We start from the raw sequence: 21,154 nt of genomic DNA on the forward strand, positions 1-21,154 counted from the left end.
CTTAACAACCGAGGCTCCTGTCAGGTGAATTCCCCTATCATGAGGGGTAGGGATAAAAAAAAGTGGTTTGAACTGTAGACAAGAAGGAATAGGCGTCCATATTTTAGAAGAAAATTGTTTTCATCAGGTGGTATAAAGAGAGGTCCACCCGCCAAGGTCGGAAACGAAGCTGGTCCAAGCCTCCGTGCCATCCAGGAGTGGAATGGCGGCTGAGTGCTGCTGCGCTGCGCTTCCTTGACAGTATAGCCATCTTAACCATTTTCCCCCCTTGTTTTATTTAGTACTTTGTTTAGTGTACTTCGCCGTACCCAAGTCAAATAACCCAAAAACATTGACTTAAGCAAAAACGTTTTTCTACTGAACATACAGAATTATACGTATAAGTGATCGTTTCACCGGGTGAACAATACATATATTTACCTAAAAATTGTTTTACAAGATGTCTTTTACGAATATTTAATTATTGTGATTTTATATTTTGTTTATTATTTTTACTTCTTTCACTTCAAAAAAAGATATTTGTATGTATTTTGCAGCGACCTTGGTAGGGCCGCTACTATATATTTTGTATGTATTTCTATTTTTATTGTGTGTAAAGCACTGTGTCACTACTAGAAAAGTGCTACACAAATATAGTTATATTATTTATTATTAACAACCAGCAGATGTCAGCAATTCACTGCTTCTGCTTTTTGCTAAAACCCATTCGCCAAAATAACGTTACTCGTTTGTCTGTCAATGACTTCCGTAGATCTGTGTTGAGCTTCCTAATTTGTAAATAAGAAAACAGGGTACTGTAAACCGTTTAAATCGTTCTCTATGTATTATGTTCATGCATTTATCGTAGTGTAGATAGGCTACATCGAATGACTTGTAAAGCTTTGTTTTGGCATAGGAATGCTAGCAAGGTATTAACTGCAACACATGCTAGCTAGTTAGTTAGCTACCTGTTAGCTAACAACAAACTCGCCGGCTACCTACATAGCTAGCTAAAGCCACCTAACCCAACCCCGGTTTTAAATGTTAGTCAGCAACACGACATCATCTGTCGCTATATCTTGTTCGGAGAAACACTGCCATACATAACTAGCTACCTACCATATTGAAGATGCAATAACAAACGAACTAGCTGAAGGTCGATCAACATAACATTTAGCTAACTGCTAATTACGGTAACTCGTTTGATTTCACCAATCTGCCACTTTTAAAAAGCTTGTTGTGTGTGATTCCAAGTCAAGCTAACGACGCTGGAGCTGATGTTGTATAATTGTCATTACTGCTTACTTTACCTACTGGAGTGTTTTAACAACGGTTTAACTTCGCATGCGGCAGCATGCACTTGTTTTGTTTATGTGTTACCTGCTGTGTACTACTAGCTTCCACAAGTCATTCAACATAATACGTTTATGGTCTATTAGGTTGACGGTGACCTAATCAATGAAAAATACTGGATACTGATAAAACCGAGATGATCGTTCTTATTCCAACCCTACTAGGACACCTCAGTTAACAGCTCAGTTTGGCGGTAAGTGATGGATAGTGTAGATATAGTGAGAAAACAAAAATGTGACGTGGATAATTATTTCTGACACATTATAACGTATTCCTACAGATCTCTCAAGGGGTAATCCATGCTTTCAGATGAGCTTGACTCCAAACCTGAGGTAAGAACTATTCACTTGCCAGCACTAATACAAGGTGGTCATGTAAATACCCATTAGTGACATAACTGCTTGATTCGCTATGTTTTTTGTAATCTGTTCCCCATTGGCTACTGCAGCTGCTGGTTCAGTTTGTCCAGAACGCGTCCATCCCTCTGGGGCAGGGTCTGGAGGACTCCGAGCCCAAACACACCTGCCTTCCCCTGCTGGCCCCGACAGACCGCTCCCTGTGCACACAGCTGGGCCTGACAGGTCAGACACCTCGCAGCAGACAGCTGTCATCAAAAACAAAGTCTGGAAGTCAGCCTAGACATCCTTCCATATCAGTACCTTATGTTTTCCAGCATATGCATTCAAATAAATCTCACAATAAATAGAAAGGGTTGTTGGACCCGTCAATAATAACAAAATAAAAATAATATTTGAGCTCACTAATTGATTGTTCAGGAAAGGTATATTTGGCATATGTATAGACTTCATGCTGACTGTGAGGAAGATGATAACATTCAATCTGGAAACCTCTGTGGTCCCACTCCCCCTTGCCTTGTACTGATCCTTGTGTACTTTGTGTCTTGGTAAGCCCTTTTCATTATGTGGGTTATGGTGTTGAGTACCCCTCATCGCTCTGTTGACGGAAACACTGCGGCCCACCTGAAACCCCTCCATGAGAGTGTCGGCTAAGTGACAGATGTTTTTCTGCTTCCCAGACACTGGTCTCAGCCATGCGTCAGCCAGGTCTCCGTCCCTGTTGGAGTTCGGGGGTGTAGATCGGAGCCCCATGGTGGTGCACCCCGATTCCCACCCCCCAAGCCCCCCTCCTGTCCTCCATGACCTGCAGCGGTCAGAGAGCACGTCCTATGTCCTCCTCAACCTCGCCAAAGGTACATGCAACCATAGAGAGATGTACAGTGAAGTCTAAAGGTACAGGCAACCATAGAGATGTACAGTGAGTTCTAAAGGTATAGGAAACCATAGAGATGTACAGTGAGGTCTAAAGGTACAGGCAACCATTGAGATGTACAGTGAGGTCTAAAGGTATAGGAAACCATAGAGATGTACAGTGAGGTCTAAAGGTACAGGCAACCATAGAGATGTACAGTGAGGTCTAAAGGTACAGGCAACCATAGAGATGTACAGTGAAGTCCAAAGGTATTTGGACCATTTCAGTAGTTGTTTTGTCTCTATGCTCCAGCATGTTATTATATAATGTCTTTGAGTTTGAAGTGCACACTGTCATCTTCAATTTCAAGGTATTTCCATCCATAATTATACAGTTAAAATAATTGGACACTGACACATGTTTTGTTATTTTGTCTGTTTACCAACATATATTCAAGTTTATGGTTAAGTAATGAATATGGGCTTAAAGTGCAGTCACTCAGCTTTAATTTGAGGGTATTCACATCCAAATTGGAGGAAAGGTTTAGGAATTACAGCTCTTTAATATGTAGTTGACTCAAAAGCTGGTTCATGAACAGGTGTGGGTTATTTCTTTATTTCTTCATCAATTAAGCAGGTAAAAAGTCTGGAGTTGATTCCAGTTGTGGCATTCACATTTGGAAGCTGTTGCTGTGAACCCACAACATGTGGTCAAAGGAGTTCTCAATGCAAGGGAAACAGACCATCCTTAGGCTGCAAAAAGAAAAATCAGTCAGAGTTAGCAGGAACATTAGGAGTGGCTAAATCATCAGTTTGGTACATTCTGAGAAAAAAAAGGAACACACTGGTGAGCTTTGCAACTCAAATAGGCCTGGACGTCCACGGAAAACAACAGTGGTGGGAGATCGTAGGATCCTTTCCATGGTAAAGAAAAACCCCTTCACAACATCCAGCCAAGTAAAGAACACTCTCCAGGAGATAGGCATATCATTATCCAAGTCTACCGTAAAGAGAAGACTTCACGAGAGCAAGTACAGAGGGTTCAACACAAGGTGCAAACCATTCATAAACCTCAAGAATAGAAAGGCCAGGTTAGACTTTGCCATCTCAAAACACCCGCCCAGTTCTGGAACAGAATTCTGAAACTAAGATCAACCTGTACCAGAATGATCGGAAAGAAGTATGGAGAAGGCTTGGAACGGCTCATGATCTGAAGTATACCACATCATCTGTAAAACACAGTGGAGGCAGTGTGATTGCATGGAAATGCATGGCTTCCAATGGCACTGGGTTACTAGTGTTTATTGATGATGTGACAGAAGACAGAAGCAGCCGGATGAATTCTGAAGTGTATAGGGATATATTGTCTCCTCAGATTCAACCAAATTGAGCAAAGTTGATTGGATGATGTGACCCAAAACATTCTGCGAAAGCTACCCAGGAGTTTTTTAAGGCAAAGAAGTGGAATATTCTGCAATGGCTTGATCTCAGTCCGATCGAGCATGCCTTTTACTTGCTGAAGACAACTTGAGGCAGAAAGACCCACAAACTCACAACTGAAGACAGCTGCAGTGAAGCACTGGAAAAAGCATCACAGAGTAAACCCAGCGTTTGGTGATGTCCATGTGTTCCAGACTTCAAGCAGTCATTGCCTGCACAAGATTCTCGACAAAGTATTACAAATTAAAGTTTTTTTAATGATTGTGTTAATTTGTCCAATTACATATGAGCTCCTGAAATAAGGGGACTGTGTATGAAAATGGTTGCTATTCCTAAATGTTTGAAACAATATTTTAGTTAATCCCCTTGAATTAAAGCTGAAAGTCTGCACTTCAATTGCATCTCAGTTGTTTCATTTCAAATCCATTGTGGTGGTGTACAGAGCCAATAATATGAAATTTGTCTGAGTATCCAAATATTTCCGGACGTAACTGTATATCCAATTTTAAATCAAAAACTTCATTTTAGGGAACTGTAAGCGTTTGGATACATTCTTTATGCTGTTTGCTGGCAGGGGGTAGGGACACTGTAAACCTTAACGGAATGGGGTTTTATATTTCAACTAGAAGATATCTCCAAGTGTAACATCAGTGGCACACAAAAAATTATTCCCAAGATGAGTTAGACATTCCCCCCAATAGTTTAGTTTCACTTAAGATTTCAATGTGCTTAAATCAGAGACACAATCTGAATATTTCTGTCTATCAATGATTCCCATCCAAGTTTACAAAGCTTGAGCAATCGTGACCAAATGTTGGTTGAGTGTTTTTCTATTTACTAGTCCCTGTATGTGAATGCAGTAAGTAAACAGTGCAGTTTTTGGTCCCTTATTCCCATCATAGAATGGCTACATCAAACCTCTTGAAGGCTTTTCAGTTGATTTTGGTTGTGTTTTAGATTGTGCATGTTACTTCCAGTGCTAGGGGTTGTTGGTTCAATTCCCAGAGAGGGGCCAGTTTGAAAATGGGTCCACTAAATACTGTTGCTTTGGGTAGGCGCATCTGACTATAATGGATAATCATGTAATTAAAAGTAATCATGAAATAATATTGTATTATGAGTGAGAAATTTACGGAGACATGAGTATCATATCCCCAAGACATGCTAACACCATTACACAGGGGAGGTAAGCGTTCCCTTTCTCACTCATCAGTTACCTCCTCATTTTCTGTATGAATTTAGATGTATTTTTTTAAATGGACGAAAAAACGAATTGCACATGCCTCCACACATTATTTAAATTTCTCAGGCATTTTGTGTTATTGGACGGGAACACAGTTAAAGGTGGCTTTTTGAAAAATGACCAGTTAGTCGGACTCAAACCCAACCTGTGGTTGTTGCAGTGGATTAAACCACAGGACAAGTCCACCAAACCAAGTTTGATGTAGTTATTGCATGCCACCACTGCTTAAATACACACACTGTACATGTTTTTATGTTCGTTCCTGAAAATCCATGGACAATGCACCGAAAGTGCTGTAATTTCTAACCAGTTCCCCCAATATGGATGAAAATAACCTGAAATTAAAGCTGGCAGGGTTTAATCTGGTAATCGTCGTACAACCTCTGAAGTGCTAGAGCACAGAGCCGGGGAAGCCAAGCATTTATCACTGTGCAGTATATAGAATTATCTGTTCTACATCTACACAGACAGCCTGGTTCCTGTATGTCACGGTTGGCAGCCAGATTACAGCGGCAGGCCAATTACTATTGGGAGCAAGAGGTTTTGAAGGGCCGGATAATTAGAACAAATTATTTGTACCCAACATGGTGACCACCGCCTAGCTCTTCTGTAATGTGAATAGATGTGTTTTGAAATGAGTGTCATTACTGTTATTTGCGGTGTGGTGGCAGCTTTGAAACGCCACCAAATGCTCCGTGTTATCTCATCTCCTCCGCGCGCTCAGTTTCTGTCAAGCAAATGACCGCATTTATTCTCTTATGACCTTGTTTTCTCTACTTTGTGGGGCTGAGATAACATGTGGTGAGGACACTTTATCATGCCCTTGTAAACTCTCCCTCTCTTCACCTCTCCCATTCTTCCCGCTGGGTTTCTCATCTCGCTGCCCCCTCCACTCCCTCTAGGCCTGGCAGCCTCCTCGGAGCCCTTAATCTTCTCGGCGGACGGGGCGGAAGAAGAGGACGAGGAGGTGATCTCTTCCGGGGACTGCGGGGTGGATGGCGCTGCTCCCTGGTACCTGCGGGTACAGGAGCTGGCACATGATAGCCTCATCGCGGCCACGCGGGCGCAGCTAGCTAAAGATGCCAAGGCTAGCCTGGACGCTAGGGCTGGGAATGGCCCCAACAGTAATGTCACTACTTTTTTTGATGGGTTTTTATGGTGGTGGGTAATATCAGTTAACCCTCTAGTGACTCCCTCAGGCAGGGAGTCACTATTGACCCGCTCTGGCCTTCGCTGCCCCCCGCATTGACCCAGTTGACTTCCTGGTTGAACAAGTAGTTTAGAAAAAAGCAGAATGACTTGACGTGTCATGACCGTAAACTCTTCAGAGTCATTTGAGAACCAGGGCCGTAAACAGTTGGCTTGGATGAAATTGGTGAAAGGGGAAAACCAATGATACCAGCAAGCAAGTCTATTGGCCAAATGTAAGGCCAGGCTTGACATTTTACTATCCACATAGAACAACACTACAGGAATACTCCTGTTGATGATGTCACATCCCATCCCTGCTGCCTAGGTGACCACCTGTCCAGCTTTCTGTCCGAGGGGCCCAAGAGAGAGCAGCCGGCGAGGGCTAGTCGTCCGCTGTCGTCTAAACAAATCCTCCGCTGCTCATTCGAGGGCTGCTACAGAACGTTCACCTGGCCTGCTCACCTTAAATACCACCTAAAAACACACAGGTACGTGTACACAAGCACAAGCACACACAGCTCTACACACAGGTACCTGTACACAAGCACACACAGCTCTACACACAGGTACCTGTACACAAGCACACACAGCTCTACACACAGGTACATGTACACAAGCACACACAGCTCTACACACAGGTACGTGTACACAAGCACACACAGCTCTACACACAGGTACGTGTACACAAGCACACACAGCCGTTGGTGCAAAGGTCTACGGTGATACTTAGTGTGTGTGTGTGTGTGTGTGTGTGTGTGCGTGTCAGGAACGACCGTACCTTCCGGTGCGGGGCAGAGGGCTGTGGAAAGAGCTTCTTCGTGCTGCAGCGTCTCCAGGTGCACATGAGGACTCACAATGGAGACAAGCCCTTTATCTGCAAAGAGAAGAACTGTGGCAAAAAGTTCACCACCGCGGGGAACCTCAAGAACCACAAACGTACACACACAGGTGAGAACACACACACACACGTTCATTTTGGTCTGCTCTGGATCCTGTAGAACAAGATTGTACTTTTGTGTCTATACATATTGATACTAAATGATCTCTCAGTAACTGAGAGAAAGGGGTTATTCAGATTTCCACTTTGGAGCGTTGGCTGTTCCTCGATGAATTTAGTTACATGAATGAGTTTGTTAAATAAAGTGTAAACGTGTCGTGTTCTCTCCACTCAGACTCGCATTATTTAACACAAAGATCTGTGAACGCCTCAGTGACCGAAATGTGCTAAAGCGTGAAGGTGCTATTGCTTTTTTCAAAGCACTGTAAAGGTGAACTGAATGTCTTCTGAATGTTTCCAGTGTTTTCAGTGCTGAGGGTGTACATGTGCTGGACATCGTTGTGTAGGAGTGAGTGGTATTATGCTCAGCCTGTGAGAAAGGACTGATCAATAGTGTGTGTGTGTGTGTGTGTGTGAGAGAGAAACTCGTTCATCCATGTGTGTGTGTGTTTGTGTTTTCCTGTAGGCGAGAAGCCCTTCTTGTGTGAAGCAGATGGCTGTGGACGGTCTTTCGCCGAGTACTCCAGTCTCCGCAAACACATGCTGGTACACTCAGGTGAGGACAACGCCCACAGAAGACCAACGCCTCCCGCCACCGCTAACCACGTTGCGCTTAAAACACGTCAGCACCTACGCGGTAAAGCGTCAGTCGGTCCGTCGCTTGGGAAACGGCGCCGACGAAACAGCCTGAGAGGTTTCTGCTTTTCAAAGAAGACTGTTCTGACGACTACGGTCGGACGACTTCCGCTCTGGCCTTCGCTGCGAGCGTCATCTCAGCACTACGCTGGAGAGAGACGAGGTTCGGGCCTCAGCCGGTGATTGTCTGGGTCTCTTTGTGTTCCAGGAGAGAAGCCACACCAGTGCCGGATCTGTGGGAAGATGTTCTCTCAGAGTGGCAGCAGGAACGTCCACATGAGGAAGAGGCACGGAGAGGAAGCTCTGGGGAACGAGGCCAGGGAAACGGGTAAAGAACACACTCCACACGCTTGTTAAAATGTACCGTGTAAGAAGGACTTGAAACGCCTGTGTGCGTGCGCGTGGACGCCTTCAAGGGTAGATAACGCCTTGATCTCGTGAGGTTGCCCGTGGCGGCTGACACAGCGCCGTACCTCGCCGGCCTCTCTCCGCTTATCTAGGGCTGCCATTTGAACACGGACAGGACGGCGAAATAATCGGCACCGCACGTTGGCACTGATAACCCAATACACACACACAGAAACCAGTTCGGCGGTCGACTAGGAATGTGCTAGCTTTTCCGTTTCTTCCAACCCAGATGTAACCCATAATTCAGGCACTGAGGTGTGGGTGGAACCAGCCCTGTTGTCTTCCGTCCATGTTCCGTATGCGACTCATTTGTAGTGAACGGTGTGTGTACCGTGTGTGTGATCGACAGGTGAGGCTCTGACACAAAGCAGTCTGCTGGAGGCCGATGGGTCGCCCGGCGACAACATGGTCACCATGGCGGCGGGGGTGGAGCCCATGAACATCCACCATGCCATGCTGCAGGCCCAAGGTATGACACTCACAGCGCACGTCGTACAACCTCTGTCCTACTCACACACTCAAATCCCCCCAGTCTTTAAACAGTTAAGTGCTCTTAGGGTCTCTTTCTGTTAGGGTCTTCTAATGTCTTGGCATGTTTCCATTGATATATCACTGCCACACCAATTTGGAGCATTTGACCGGATGTCATGTCAGCCTTGAGAAAGCCCTTCGATGCTGAAAACGACGCACTCGTTTGGTGTGACTCGCTGATGCTTTCGGGTGTCTGAATGAAAGTGTCACGGGAGAATGTCGAAACGCTAGTGGCGTGGGAGGAATGTTTTAACCTTTCTCTGTGACTTTTCAAAGTAAACAAGCCTTTAAGCAGACTGACAAACACTGTCCAAGCATCCCGGTACGCTGCGCATCAGTGTCAATTAAAGCATTTTGTGAGAAAATGAGCCTACACTTTCACAGAAAAGTTAAACTGCTGCTCATTATTTTTTGAATAAATAAGATCGATTCGGCCTCTAGCCCTTGAAGAAATTAAATGGGTAATGTCCTGCTTGACAATATTCTAGGAAAATATCTGTTGTCTTCTAAGCATTCTAGCATCTGTTAAGCCCATCACGTTTGTCTGAATGACTGACTGATTAATCGTGATATCACTACGGTTACGATAAGGCCTGCATGCTGCATTCTGCTGACAAAACAATATTGATGCATGCTGCCGTGCAGTCCCCTTACCAACAGCCAAACCGTCTGTTCTAAATGCATGTGCACATGTACTGCTGCAGCATGGATTCAAACTCTCCCCCTGCACTTTCTGCAGTCTCTACCTTTCCCCACTTTCCTTTCAAATAAAGCCGCATTAAAAAAAAAAGTCCAAAGCAAGTCCAAAGAAATTCAACACTACTGTTGTTTGCTCCTTGGGGTTAAAGGCCAGGTGTTTTGTAAAGGCACTTGGTGACATCTGCTGATGTAAAAAGGGCTTTATAAATACATTTGATTGAAATTTGAAATACCCACCAGTTTGGGGAAATGCGGCGCATGCAAAACATTTATCAGCTGGCTCACACCTTTGATAAATGAGGCCCTGGACTTCAGTGAAATCAAGGGTTTTGTCCAAAAGCCACAGGGGAACATATTTCCAGGCTAACTATGGCCATGTTAGGTTTTTAATTAGACCCCAGTGCCTTCCCTCCTTTTTAACCCATCTCTCTGTTCCTTTCCTCTGTCTAGGTTCTGCAGACACCGTGGTTGTTCTGTCTCAACCCCATGACCTAGTCACCATGACAACGGCAAGCCACACATACACAGAGGACGTAGTGGCTCTGTTGTAGTCAGTCTGACGTTTTCAGCAGTCAGTCGTCCACATCTCAGGCATTTGAGAGGCTGGTCTCTCTGTACATAGATGCATCCTTCACTTTGGGCCCTGTAGAAATCTGTAATTAGCTACTGAGGGCTTTATTTTGAGTAAAACACATTATTAAATGTTCTAGAACTTGTACAAACAGCTTTTTCAGTAGTTTATAAATATAAAGAATTATCAGGTGACTTTCCAAAGAAACAGACAGGTATACAAATTAGTTTTATTAACAATGTACAGGAAGTGTATAAAGACCTGGATTTGTGGTTGTGAAGCAACATACTAAATGAATTGTGTAAACTTGCCTGCGAGCAAATTAAGCTCAATTGCACCCCTCTTTCTTTTGTAAAACAATATTAAGGCTATATTGCTCTCAGCTTAACTCCACAATTGAATCAAGTCAACCGATAACGTATCTGAAAACAACAAAAGATGTGCTCCACAGAAATGTGCTCTGTCCCTGATCATTAATGGCAGTTCGATGCTGCATGTGGAGCATTGTGTGGAACTGAACACAGTGTTATTGCAAAGCACACCCCTGACACGCATACCAGTTTTTCTGTTATTAAAATAAAGAGCTGATTCCCATGGTTCATATCAGACCTGAAATTAAAAAGACTTCAATAATATCCATCTTTACATAGTATTTGCAGTAACACAACTAAGTTGAGTTTCAGTCAGCCCCCAGGGCTTTAATAGTGACATACCGTAAAACTTCAATTAATAGTATGGGTGTTTTTTTCTTGCTTCAATTACTGAACAGAACCGGTGCTCATTACAGACACGCTTCATTTCCTTAAAGTAGCGGTTTTAAAACTGGGGTACAAAGGCCAGGGGTTCAGAACATTACAGAACGTTTTCACACTACTATTAGATAACTGCAGAACCCCGCTGGTTTCCAACTGAATGTAACATTGTTTAAGTCTGGGACACTAATTTGAAAGTTACATTTAGAGTGGCCACTAGGAGCAGTATTGAGTGCTTTTAGATTTAAATAGACTGTCCGTTTGGTAGGGTGTTTTGGTTGGAGATGGGCGGTAAAGCCACAGACTTTGCCTCCAAAGGTTGTGAGTTCGAATCCATACTGTAAAACGTGGGATGTTTTTGCATTCTAACCTATTAGGTCACAAGTGGATTCCAACTCTAAAGCATTGGAGCCAGGGTCTGTGGCTCTCGCATTCAACCACCATCAATGACCAAACGGACAGTTATTTAAATCTAAAATCATTCACTAATGCCCCTAGCGGCCATTCTAAATGTAACAAGAATTAGTGTCACAGACCTACGTAAACCATATTACATCTATCCTCAAAGGTTAAGTTTGAAAACATGCTCTAATACATTAAAACAACTCTTGAAATTTGTAACATTACAAGTTTTGCAATGTAACATATTGGGTTACGAGTGGATTCAAACTCAAAACCACTAGAGCCAGTGTCTGTGGCTGTACTGCCCAACCACCATCACTGGCCAACACTACCAAAGCGACAGTCTATTTAAATCCAGGAGCACTCCAGTGGCCATTCTACGTGTAACATCATACCAAATGGTCTCACAGACCTACGAATACTATTTCACGTAAATCTATCTACACGAGACCACGTTGACAGAACATACTTTTGGTGAAATCTTGATCAAACTGCCTAACCGCCCCAAATAAAAAGAATGTTTTCTTCAATATGCAAATAGCACCTAAGGTAGTCAAGGCCTTATTACAGACAGACACATGCTCTGAGGCCCCAACCTCCAGGGGCCCCAACCCAATTATTATTATTACAGACGGCAGGTGGGCAGGCCCCCAACTAAAACATACTTCAGTGCCAAAAAACGTCAGACAGCTCTGTTCAATTAGCATACGAAACATGGCACAAGCCATGGCAAAGTGTGTAGAAGGAAATGTGCTTTTAAAGTGCAACACTTTCTCTCAGCCTGATTACTGAATGTGTAGAACAGCAGGAGCACCACTGACAGTCATTGTGTGGCTTGCCAGCTGCATGCAGCTCTTAGAGGCTTAATTGCCAGGCTTGCAAATGTAGAATTCCTTTTAGGTTACCCGCCCTGGGGCTTTTAATATTTTTGGGTCCATGACATGGAAATGTTTTTAAAAATTCAGTTTTAATGCACGTAATGTTCATTGAATGAAATGTTAAATAAACGGTTAGAAAGACTACCACACAGTTTACAGTGTGAGAAACAGAATAAGAACAAATCCATTACTAAGTGGACTGCCTATCATATATTTGGCGTTTTCCTTCTCGTATCCGACATGGTGTAGCCGACCATGTCAAACCAAAATGCTGTCTCATGCATGGCATCAATATTCTCTTTTTCCTCAGTCTTTACGGTACTCACTTTACTTGACGGTGAATTTAGGCTGGGTGTGTTTGCTGAAACGTGTACCAATGCCCAGCTATTAAAAGGGTATTTGAAAATCTGCATATAATTGAAGTTTTACGGTATATACTATTAGCAGCCAGTCAAAACAGGCCAACAGGAGACCTACAGAACTAGCCCTTGACTGATAGTATGAGTCATAATCCCCATAACACCTTGCAGAAAAACTCAAGAAGCAATTCTTTTTGTGCTATTAAACCATTCATTTCTTACATAGGGGACTTTTAGATCCATTTCAAATAGGGTCTGTGTTTTGTGTAGGCTTACTCCACTTCAGGGTTTTGATAACTGTAAGTATCTGTAAAACAAGGTTACTTTTCAATATTGGCTAAATATGAGCAAAGATATTTTGTGGTAGAGTTAATTGAAGCAAATATGTAAACAAATGTCACCTTGTCCTGATGCGATTTACACAGTTATTAAAACACAGACTGAAACTCCTTGTGGGATAAATGAATGGGGAAATGCAAAGAACCAATAAAACATTTTGCCACTAGGTTTTATGGGGAATATGACGAGTCGTTTGTTTTAGTCTATTTAGTTTGTTGTAACTTTTCAAACAGTAAGGCAAAGATGCATGTTTTACAAATTAGGGTCAAAAGGCATATTTTGAAGATATTACAGTCCACTCAGGCACAAAGGCAGTTCAGTTTAAAACAACAAGGATCCCTCAGTCCATCTCTTGTTGAGTCACCATCTGAACCAGTGGTTTTCCCTGCTGCCCATCCAAGCCAGCGTCCTCGTCTCTCAGTGGATCTTTAGGTTATGGAAGTGGTTGAACGTGGCACCCAAAGCCCAGCTCGTCTCTACGTTGTTCACTTTCTTAGTCAGCTTGAGAAGGGAGACAAACACACCAAATCACTCAACATGCCTTTTTGTATTTATTTAAATAAATGAAAAAGCCTAACTCATCCTGTGTATTGGTTTTTTTTGTCGCTACCATTGAAAATTGTGGTTTCACTTGCCGAAAGGACTATTCCTATGCATCAGTTTCACTGTCTTACCTGCAGTACAGTATTCTCCTTGAAGCCGAAGCCGTCTTTGAGCAGACATGTTATGTAGGTCATGTCCATACACAGGAAGGGGCTGACGCTCCGGTACTTAGACATCTTGTTACACACTGGAATGAGAAACCGGGAAATCAGTTTCCAAATCAGGGCAGCGAAAAGGAACAGAGGAGACAAGACTCTTTGAAGCCATTAGGAATTCGCATGCACGTCGAGCGGTAAGTCTGTGATATGGGAGTAATGCATTGCCACGCACGCTGTGTGTAAAGCGCGCAGCACTGAGCGGCAAGTCTTTGGCGCTACAGGGTAAAGATAAATCCTCTTGCTATGCGCATCGTGACTCGGGCTTATCTCGTTCTCACCCTCTTTAGCGCTCTTCTTAAAGTCCCTGACCTCCAGCGTTCCTCCTTGGGTCCCATCTGTAAGAGAGGAGCGTCGTAGGGGTCATTAGCCTTTCCATCAGATATGCTGTCATCCCGCCATCATTCATTATGAGAGCGCGGGGCTAGGCATTGCATCATACTAATAATTAGGGCCTGCAACCTTCCTTGCTCGCTGAGGAAGCAAAGCGCACGGACATGGCCACACGTAGAACTGTTCACACCTCTGAGTCAGGCAGTCAACTCCGTGAGTCATGGTTGGCTGTCCAGAGGGCAAAGGAATGAATCTCATTCTAGGTGTCGGTAATTAGACTAATTGTTTGCGTGTTCTCGCTGAGGAGTCCACAGCTCGGTTTAAGTGGGATGAATAATACAGAGCTCATGTCCTCACCGATGAGGCCTGCGTCCACAGCTCGGTCATAGTAGTAGGAGAAGGCGTAGAAAATGCTGGTGTCTTTCAACTCGTATGGCTGGTGAATTACTCCCTTCACCACCTTCAACATCTCCTGGTAACACAGCTTGTATCCCGCGTAACCTGGGATGGGGGCAGAGACGGATACTGTTAAGACAAGATTTTATCATTGCATTTCTGTTAAACGTCTTGCATGCATTTGGGACAGACTCCTTAAGAGACAAGTCAGACACCCGATTCCCCTGGTGAGCCTGCCCTGGGAAACCATAACAGCCAGTGCAGGGGAACCCTGAGAGGTGTCAGGTTCAGCATGCTATGTGAGGTTGTTGAGTCAAATAATTTCTATACTTTCAGTAGGCTGACATACCATCCACAATCCCACTGACTTTGTAGGTGAGTCCTCCAAAGCTCCAATCATCTTTGAACTTCTTGGGCAGGCAGGAGCTTCTGAACACTCTCCACTCCAATCCTAGTCAGTTAAGCAAACAAAGAAAGTACAGAGGTCTATGAAGGATGGCATAGTTCGGTGCCCTCTACAATTATTGGCGTCCTTGGTAAAGATGAGTGCAAAAAAAAAAGGATATGAAATCATTGTTTATCAGCTTGATCTTACACTCAGTATGTAAGAAATCTAAACTTTAGGCAAAACTGGTCAAAGAGAAAGAAATTGAATTCTCAAGAAACACGTTTTTTCTTACATTTCCCAAGGGTGCCAATAACTGAGGGCACAGTATGTGTTCTAATACCAACAGTATGGTCTTGTCTAACTGCTGATCTGTCACAGAGGTTCATCTGTACCTTCGGCTCCCAGGGCACCCAGGGCTGCTAGCCTAGCTGCCATCAGTCCATATCCCAAGTAGCTGTTGATCGAATCAATGGTCATTTGAATGCTTTCATAAACAACTGACAGGTATGATGATCAATGGTTAAGGCAGACTGTTAGGTACTTGAGGAGTCAGTGGATGTAGATTGCTCACCTGTGAGTGTACAGTTCATACGTTGAGTTGAATAGGTCAAATCTGGCAATGTAGTCAGCAGGTGAACTTTGAATGGTTTTCTGCACAGGTAAAAGACTTGCTTTAAGCAACTTAGTTATACTGAAATGTAGCAACAGGTGACATTAAAGGAAAAACCGGAATAAAAGGATGGAGGGACATAATGAATGCAGATGCTTCCATACACTGCATGACACAATTAATCAGTTAACATTCTTTCATGCTCTGGCATGTATACAAATTCTGAGCATGCCCAGTTGACCTCAATTTTGGATCAAGTTGCAAAGATGACTTTGAAAGAGGTTTTATTACTGTGCCTCTTCCAGGATGAAATAAGCCCCAACCACAAGGCACGAGGCATCACTGAATGGTTTGATGAGTATGAAAATCGGGTGAATCATATGCTATTGTCTTCGCAGTCAACCGATCTTAACCCAGTCGATTTTGGACCAACATGTTAGACAGCGCTCTCCACCATGATCAAAACACCAAATGAGGTAAAAGCTTGGTGTTCCATGCCCCCAGTAGCATTCCAGAGAATTATAGAATCTATTCCATGGTCAATTGAAGCTGTTCTGATGGCTCAAAATGGCCCAACACCTTACTGAGACACTTTGTTGGTTTTCCCTTAAATTGGTCACACGTCTGTATATATAAGCAATAAGGCATTAGGAGGTTTAATATTCGGCCAATACACCCCAGCTAAGAGTTGTTATTAGGCACAACAGAGAGTGCCTGGATATAGCTGTTAGTGGCAGTATACTGACCATATACCACAAACCCCAACTGGGCATTACTTTTATTAGAAATCAATACCTTAATTTGTACAGCAAATTTGACAAAGCCATGGTGCAATGTTATATACTGGATAAATATAAAACTAGACAAAATGGAAACAACATTTTAACTGAATCCAATAGAAACTAACCTTGGATTTAGGTAGAAAGGTGATTTGAGTCGATCCTCCCCCTAGATCCAGAATCCCCACTGTCTTCCCGGATTCAGCATGCAGATGACCTAAAAAAAATAAGCTTTACATTTTAACCAACTTTATCGACAAGTTTCCTCAGAAGATGGTGAGATATAAATCTGTCACACACTTGAGATGTTATCTTCAAAAGGCTGATTTGGTACAGCCCAGGTTCTGTATCTAGAGGTGTGAAACACGCTGTGGGGATCTGATAAAGATCACAGGAGTCCCTTTGAGGAATAAAAACCTCCTCAGTATTGACCCTGGCTGTACAAATTGAAATTGAGGTTATCTTCTCTTGAACCAGGGTTTTGGGAAATATCAGTGACATTTCAGCTCTCACCAAGTCGTGTACAACAATTGAAACTATGTCTCGATAATAGAATAGTCTAAATCGAGACAGTATGACTATGAAAATAATGCATGTACAATGACAAGAAAGTTACTAGCCTCACCTGTCAAAAAGTTCACAGTTACCCATGCCAAGATTCCTGCAAGAACAAAATAGAGTAAATTATAGCATGGTGATCTGACAGTCCAGTTTAGTGCAGTTAACTCATCACTTGTTAGTTAAGACATTACCCGCCAGAGGGCTATGATTTATGAGACACGGTCGAAACGCTGACAAATCCATTCCAGGATCACACCACACAAACAATATCCAGTCCCCACATAATTACACCCTTATGAGGAGTAACCAGTGCAGCCTCTGACAACAGCAAACCCCCTTTTTACACAGTGTCATCATAACAGACCAGGGTCATTTTCAGACGTTTAGTAAACACCTTCAGGTAACAATCACCAGGAAGTAGACAGCGCAGAGCCAGCCGTAGGCAGGGCACGGTGACTGCTGCCACCAGGAGAAGAGCACCGCTGAAGCCAGCCACCACAGAGCTGATGAATGGGCTTTGACTGGAGGTAGACTATGAGTTGCGGGTAGACGCAACGTTTACCTTCACTTGTGCCATTCATTATGCTGACGCTGTCGTCTGGGACGTAGAAGGGAGATTCATCAAACACGTCCTGGACCTGAGCGGTGTAGGAAGACGGAGTGAATGCGACGTCAACGCCTTCGGCAATGACCAACACCAGTCCCTAACTGCCTAGACGTTAGCCAAAGCATCTACATTCAGGTCATTTGGCAGACGCTCTTATCCCAAGCGACTTACAGCACTGAGGGTGGATGTTGTATATAATGGTGCCCTACCTCTTCCAGGAGAGCCTTGGCTTTCTCTGGGGGCAACAGCCGGAGACCTGCTGTGGCTTTCAGGACGAGCGGGGTTCTCTTCCACTCCAGCCGAGGAACTGTATTCTTAGCTACCTTCAGAAGCTCACTCACTGTGTAGCCACCCTGGGCAGAGGAGGTGATTGTGGTGATACAAAGATGATCATACTGGACATTGTAGGAACTATACTTCATTAAATCAATTTAAAGCATATATACATTACCAGTCAGAAGTTTGGATACACCAACTCATTCAAGGGTATTTCTTTAGTTGTACTATTTTCCACATTGTAGAATAATATTGAAGACATCAAAACAATGAAATAATGAATGCAGAGTGTGCGCAAAGTGTGTCTACACTATGAAATATATTTTGATCAGTTTAACACTTTTTTTTTGGTTACTACATGATTCCATGTGCTATTTCATAGTTTTGATGTCTTCACAATTATTCTACAATGTAGAAAATAGTACAACTAAAGAAATACCCTTGAATGAGTAGGTGTGTCCAAACATTTGACTGACATAGATAGATATATATATATATATATTTCTGCATCAACAATTCCAATTGCTGCTGTAGTCACCATTTCAGGCATGTCTGCATATGCTGATAGACCAGGCTTGATGGAATGGAACACCTCATTATCCAACACTGGTAATTCCTCTGTCAGACAAAAGACACAAGTGAACCTTCCACTAACAGAAAAAGATATCCACTAGGAGCAATAAATGAAAGGCTCTATTAAATCAGTGTCACAGAAGTTCAGCATTACAGACCGACTGACATTTAAAGGCAATGTCCTCATGCCAGAGACCATCTTCACAGTAAATGCTGCACGCGTGGGATGTTTTATAAAACCCACAGCGTATCGTTTATGGACGTCAACTCATACACTAATTCCTTTTACTCCTTTAATGTGTTTCCGATGTAATATCACAGCATTGCACCGAGTAGGCTTAAATGTACTGTATGGGAGAATCTAAAAACCTCTCTCCCCAGTAGTGGGTTAACATTACTCACCAGGGTTTTTCTGTATGAAGGTGTAGACATGGATGCGTGTTCCAGTGCTGCCGGCATCAAACATGACCCCGTAGAAGATGTGGCTGGAGTTGGCTGGCCGGGTGAGGCAGGGGAGGAGGTTACCCAGGCTGGCTGAGAAATCCACTGCTGTAGCCCTGTGCTGAGCATGAGTAACCCCTGCCAGAGCCAAGACAACCAGAACCAGAGACAGGAACATCGCAGGAAGTAGAGGAACCTGGAGAGACATCTTATGGGGGAAGGAAAGGGAGATTAACTTCCCTCTGATTTTTACAGCGCCTGAAGGAATAGGGTTGACCTGAAGGACAGATAGTGTCTACCTAGATAATAGACTGGACAGTGGGGGAAGAGCAAGCTAGATAAATTAAACTTCTAAGTTCTGACCTAACTGGATAGAAGACACAAGAGCCAACTACAGTAAAAGCAACAACCAACAGCACCCAAGGCATTAAGTTATGTGCCCTTCAACCACACCCTAACTAGCCGTTCACCAATAAGAAGGCAGCCTTCGGAAGGGTGAAGTTTAAATGTCTGGGGATTAAACATAATTATGACTTTGTGGAAACTAGTGACGAAACCTTGACACTGTTGGTATTCCTCTATGTATAATAGTCCCCCTACTTAAACTGTTACTAAAAACAAACTACAATACAGGTAAAATATCAGTGTCAAATACTGATGAGACTAGTGTGAGAAATTGAAATGCTCTCTCTCTACCTACCTTGTTTGAACATCTTGAAAAAGAATCTGGCCTTAATATTAAATGTACTCTTAAATCTACTCAGTACAGCCACTGGCCACCCAGTCCTCTAAGATTTTTCCAATGTTCCCGATTTCTGTCTGTAAAGTGCTGTGACAACTTAACAGCTGATGTAAAAAAATAAATGGCTTTACAAATATACATACTTTTAAAGATATATTTTTAGACATGTATTTTACGCTTCAAATGTCAGGAAAGTGGTAAAAAGTAAGAGATTTTGTTGAAAGAACAGTAGGTCGGACTCGAATCCACGCCGCACGAGCACCTCAGCGCATGAGGCAGCGGCTTAACCACCTAATGACAGTGATTTATTCACCTTGTTGAAATATTGGCAGTAATATAAAGACAGCCCACTGCTGACAACTTTATGCTGTAGTACTGCAGGTGTAACCACACAGGTTCTCTCTCAAGGTCTGGAAGATAAAAAGTTCTTCATTGATATGTTAAACAGCAAGGCTGTTTGAAGGCTATGTCAAAAGTACTAAAACGTCCATTATAGATGTTACCTTTGTAGTAGCGAGATGCAGTGTACATGCTGAGATACAAACAGAAAATTAAATGTCCACAAAAGTTGATATTTTAACTAATTTCACAAGCTGAAAAATGCTGAGTGTTGTGCGACTTACCAATTGACAGCTATAGCTGGTGAGTAATGTTATAACTACTGTAACGTGTTACTGTATCTACTGCTAACCGGTGACGACTTCCAAAGGACCAACACAAGTATTGTGAATATAAAGAAAGAATCAAATTTCTTCTTGGGCAACACAAGTGGTCACATCGCAAAAAAGACATATCTAGTTAGCTAACGTTTTAATTATGTCGGTTCTCTAACAGCTACAAATAGCTCGCTAACAGCTTGTTTGTTAGCTAGGTTAGCTTTTACAACTGCTCAAAGACAGATGGAGGTCTTGCGTCATCAATGTTATGGTCCTGCTGCATGCACATGACTCAAAGAAAAACATATAATCTCATGGAGATTATTACATTGTTTTTTTATTCATTAGGGAAACCTTGCTGACAATGTAAATAGACACCATGAAAGTTAATCCTTTGCCCGCAAGACCAATTTTCAAGATGTTCAATGCAGTCAAGAAAAACCCACTAGTAATTATCTGTGCCAGCACAGCATAAGCATCTTTTTGTTGTTGGGAATTTGCAACAAAGTAGCCTATGATGGTCTGTCTGTCAAAACAGAGCAATCTCTTAGGCAGCAAAAAGCAAAATACCAGTCGTAATGCATTCACGGTTTATGGTTGCCTGTGGGTGAGATTTCCATTTCCACGTTTTCCATTCCTAGTATGAAACTGCCACACCATTTTTTTTGTTTGTTTGTTTCGCACCCTAAACAACCACCAAACAGCATATGTATGATTGTTAGGAAGATTACTGAACTCTGATCTGGAAACTGCGCTTGATGAATTGAACAACACTGCAAAAGATGTTGCCAAAAGGAACAATACAATTTAATTTTTTTTAGATATTGGCTTGAAATAAATGCAATAATCTGCCAATGTAACAAGACACGATATTCAAGGCATATTTTCTAAAAAGCGGTATATTCTAGCTCTAGAAAAATTTACCTTATTTTAAGGATGGTTTGATTTTTAACCTGAAAACAAGTTAAATATACTTGATAAGACAGATTGTTCTGCAGTGAAGTTCTGCAGCTAAATATGCTTTCATAAATATAAATGGAAATCTGAG

At 42.8% G+C, this 21,154-nt stretch overlaps 2 protein-coding genes across 7 annotated transcripts; one reads left to right on the top strand and one right to left on the bottom strand.

Moving 5' to 3' along the window:
• The first annotated feature begins 708 nt into the window (after positions 1-708).
• znf410 (zinc finger protein 410) lies at positions 709-13,567 on the top strand. 3 transcript variants are annotated; one of them, XM_010882225.5, is made up of 12 exons: positions 709-791; positions 1,419-1,525; positions 1,613-1,664; positions 1,781-1,913; positions 2,369-2,542; positions 6,126-6,347; positions 6,740-6,902; positions 7,181-7,362; positions 7,878-7,967; positions 8,256-8,375; positions 8,805-8,924; positions 10,136-13,567. In XM_010882225.5, exons 3-12 carry the CDS (start codon positions 1,632-1,634, stop codon positions 10,234-10,236), a joined length of 1,338 nt encoding a protein of 445 aa, XP_010880527.1. In that variant the 5' UTR covers positions 709-791; positions 1,419-1,525; positions 1,613-1,631; the 3' UTR covers positions 10,237-13,567. The 3 variants fall into 3 exon arrangements, with proteins under 3 accessions (XP_010880527.1, XP_010880528.1, XP_010880526.1); XM_010882226.5 differs by lacking the exon at positions 709-791 and adding an exon at positions 806-908 and having other exon boundaries at positions 10,136-10,246; XM_010882224.5 differs by lacking the exon at positions 709-791 and adding an exon at positions 831-1,172 and having other exon boundaries at positions 10,136-10,246.
• LOC105017536 (ectonucleoside triphosphate diphosphohydrolase 5) lies at positions 13,396-20,310 on the bottom strand. 4 transcript variants are annotated; one of them, XM_010882223.5, is made up of 14 exons: positions 20,074-20,310; positions 18,670-18,916; positions 18,233-18,312; positions 17,628-17,771; positions 17,374-17,449; positions 16,876-16,911; positions 16,379-16,467; positions 15,433-15,512; positions 15,254-15,315; positions 14,823-14,924; positions 14,435-14,578; positions 14,026-14,082; positions 13,661-13,776; positions 13,396-13,487 (listed from the first exon to the last, which is right to left on the bottom strand). In XM_010882223.5, exons 2-14 carry the CDS (start codon positions 18,914-18,916, stop codon positions 13,404-13,406), a joined length of 1,317 nt encoding a protein of 438 aa, XP_010880525.1. In that variant the 5' UTR covers positions 20,074-20,310; the 3' UTR covers positions 13,396-13,403. The 4 variants fall into 4 exon arrangements, with proteins under 4 accessions (XP_010880525.1, XP_019911942.1, XP_010880522.1 ...); XM_020056383.3 differs by lacking the exon at positions 20,074-20,310 and adding an exon at positions 19,764-20,063; XM_010882220.4 differs by lacking the exon at positions 20,074-20,310 and adding an exon at positions 19,409-19,741.
• Positions 20,311-21,154: the final 844 nt, after the last annotated feature.

The sequence above is a fragment of the Esox lucius genome, chromosome 18, assembly GCF_011004845.1.
Source record: "Esox lucius isolate fEsoLuc1 chromosome 18, fEsoLuc1.pri, whole genome shotgun sequence".
Classification (NCBI taxonomy): Eukaryota; Metazoa; Chordata; class Actinopteri; order Esociformes; family Esocidae; genus Esox; species Esox lucius.

Bases quoted from the DNA above. Each gene is read 5' to 3' on its own strand.
- LOC105017536 (XM_010882223.5), bottom strand. From the start codon at position 18,916: ATGTCTCTCCAGGTTCCTCTACTTCCTGCGATGTTCCTGTCTCTGGTT. The intron at 13,777-14,025 runs GTGAGAACGAGA...TTCTCATTCCAG, and splicing joins TAAGAAGAGCGCTAAAGAGG to TGTGTAACAAGATGTCTAAG. The intron at 13,488-13,660 runs GTAAGACAGTGA...TCCCTTCTCAAG, and splicing joins AGGAGAATACTGTACTGCAG to CTGACTAAGAAAGTGAACAA.
- znf410 (XM_010882225.5), top strand. From the start codon at position 1,632: ATGCTTTCAGATGAGCTTGACTCCAAACCTGAG. The intron at 2,543-6,125 runs GTACATGCAACC...CACTCCCTCTAG, and splicing joins CCTCCTCAACCTCGCCAAAG to GCCTGGCAGCCTCCTCGGAG. The intron at 6,903-7,180 runs GTACGTGTACAC...TGTGCGTGTCAG, and splicing joins TACCACCTAAAAACACACAG to GAACGACCGTACCTTCCGGT.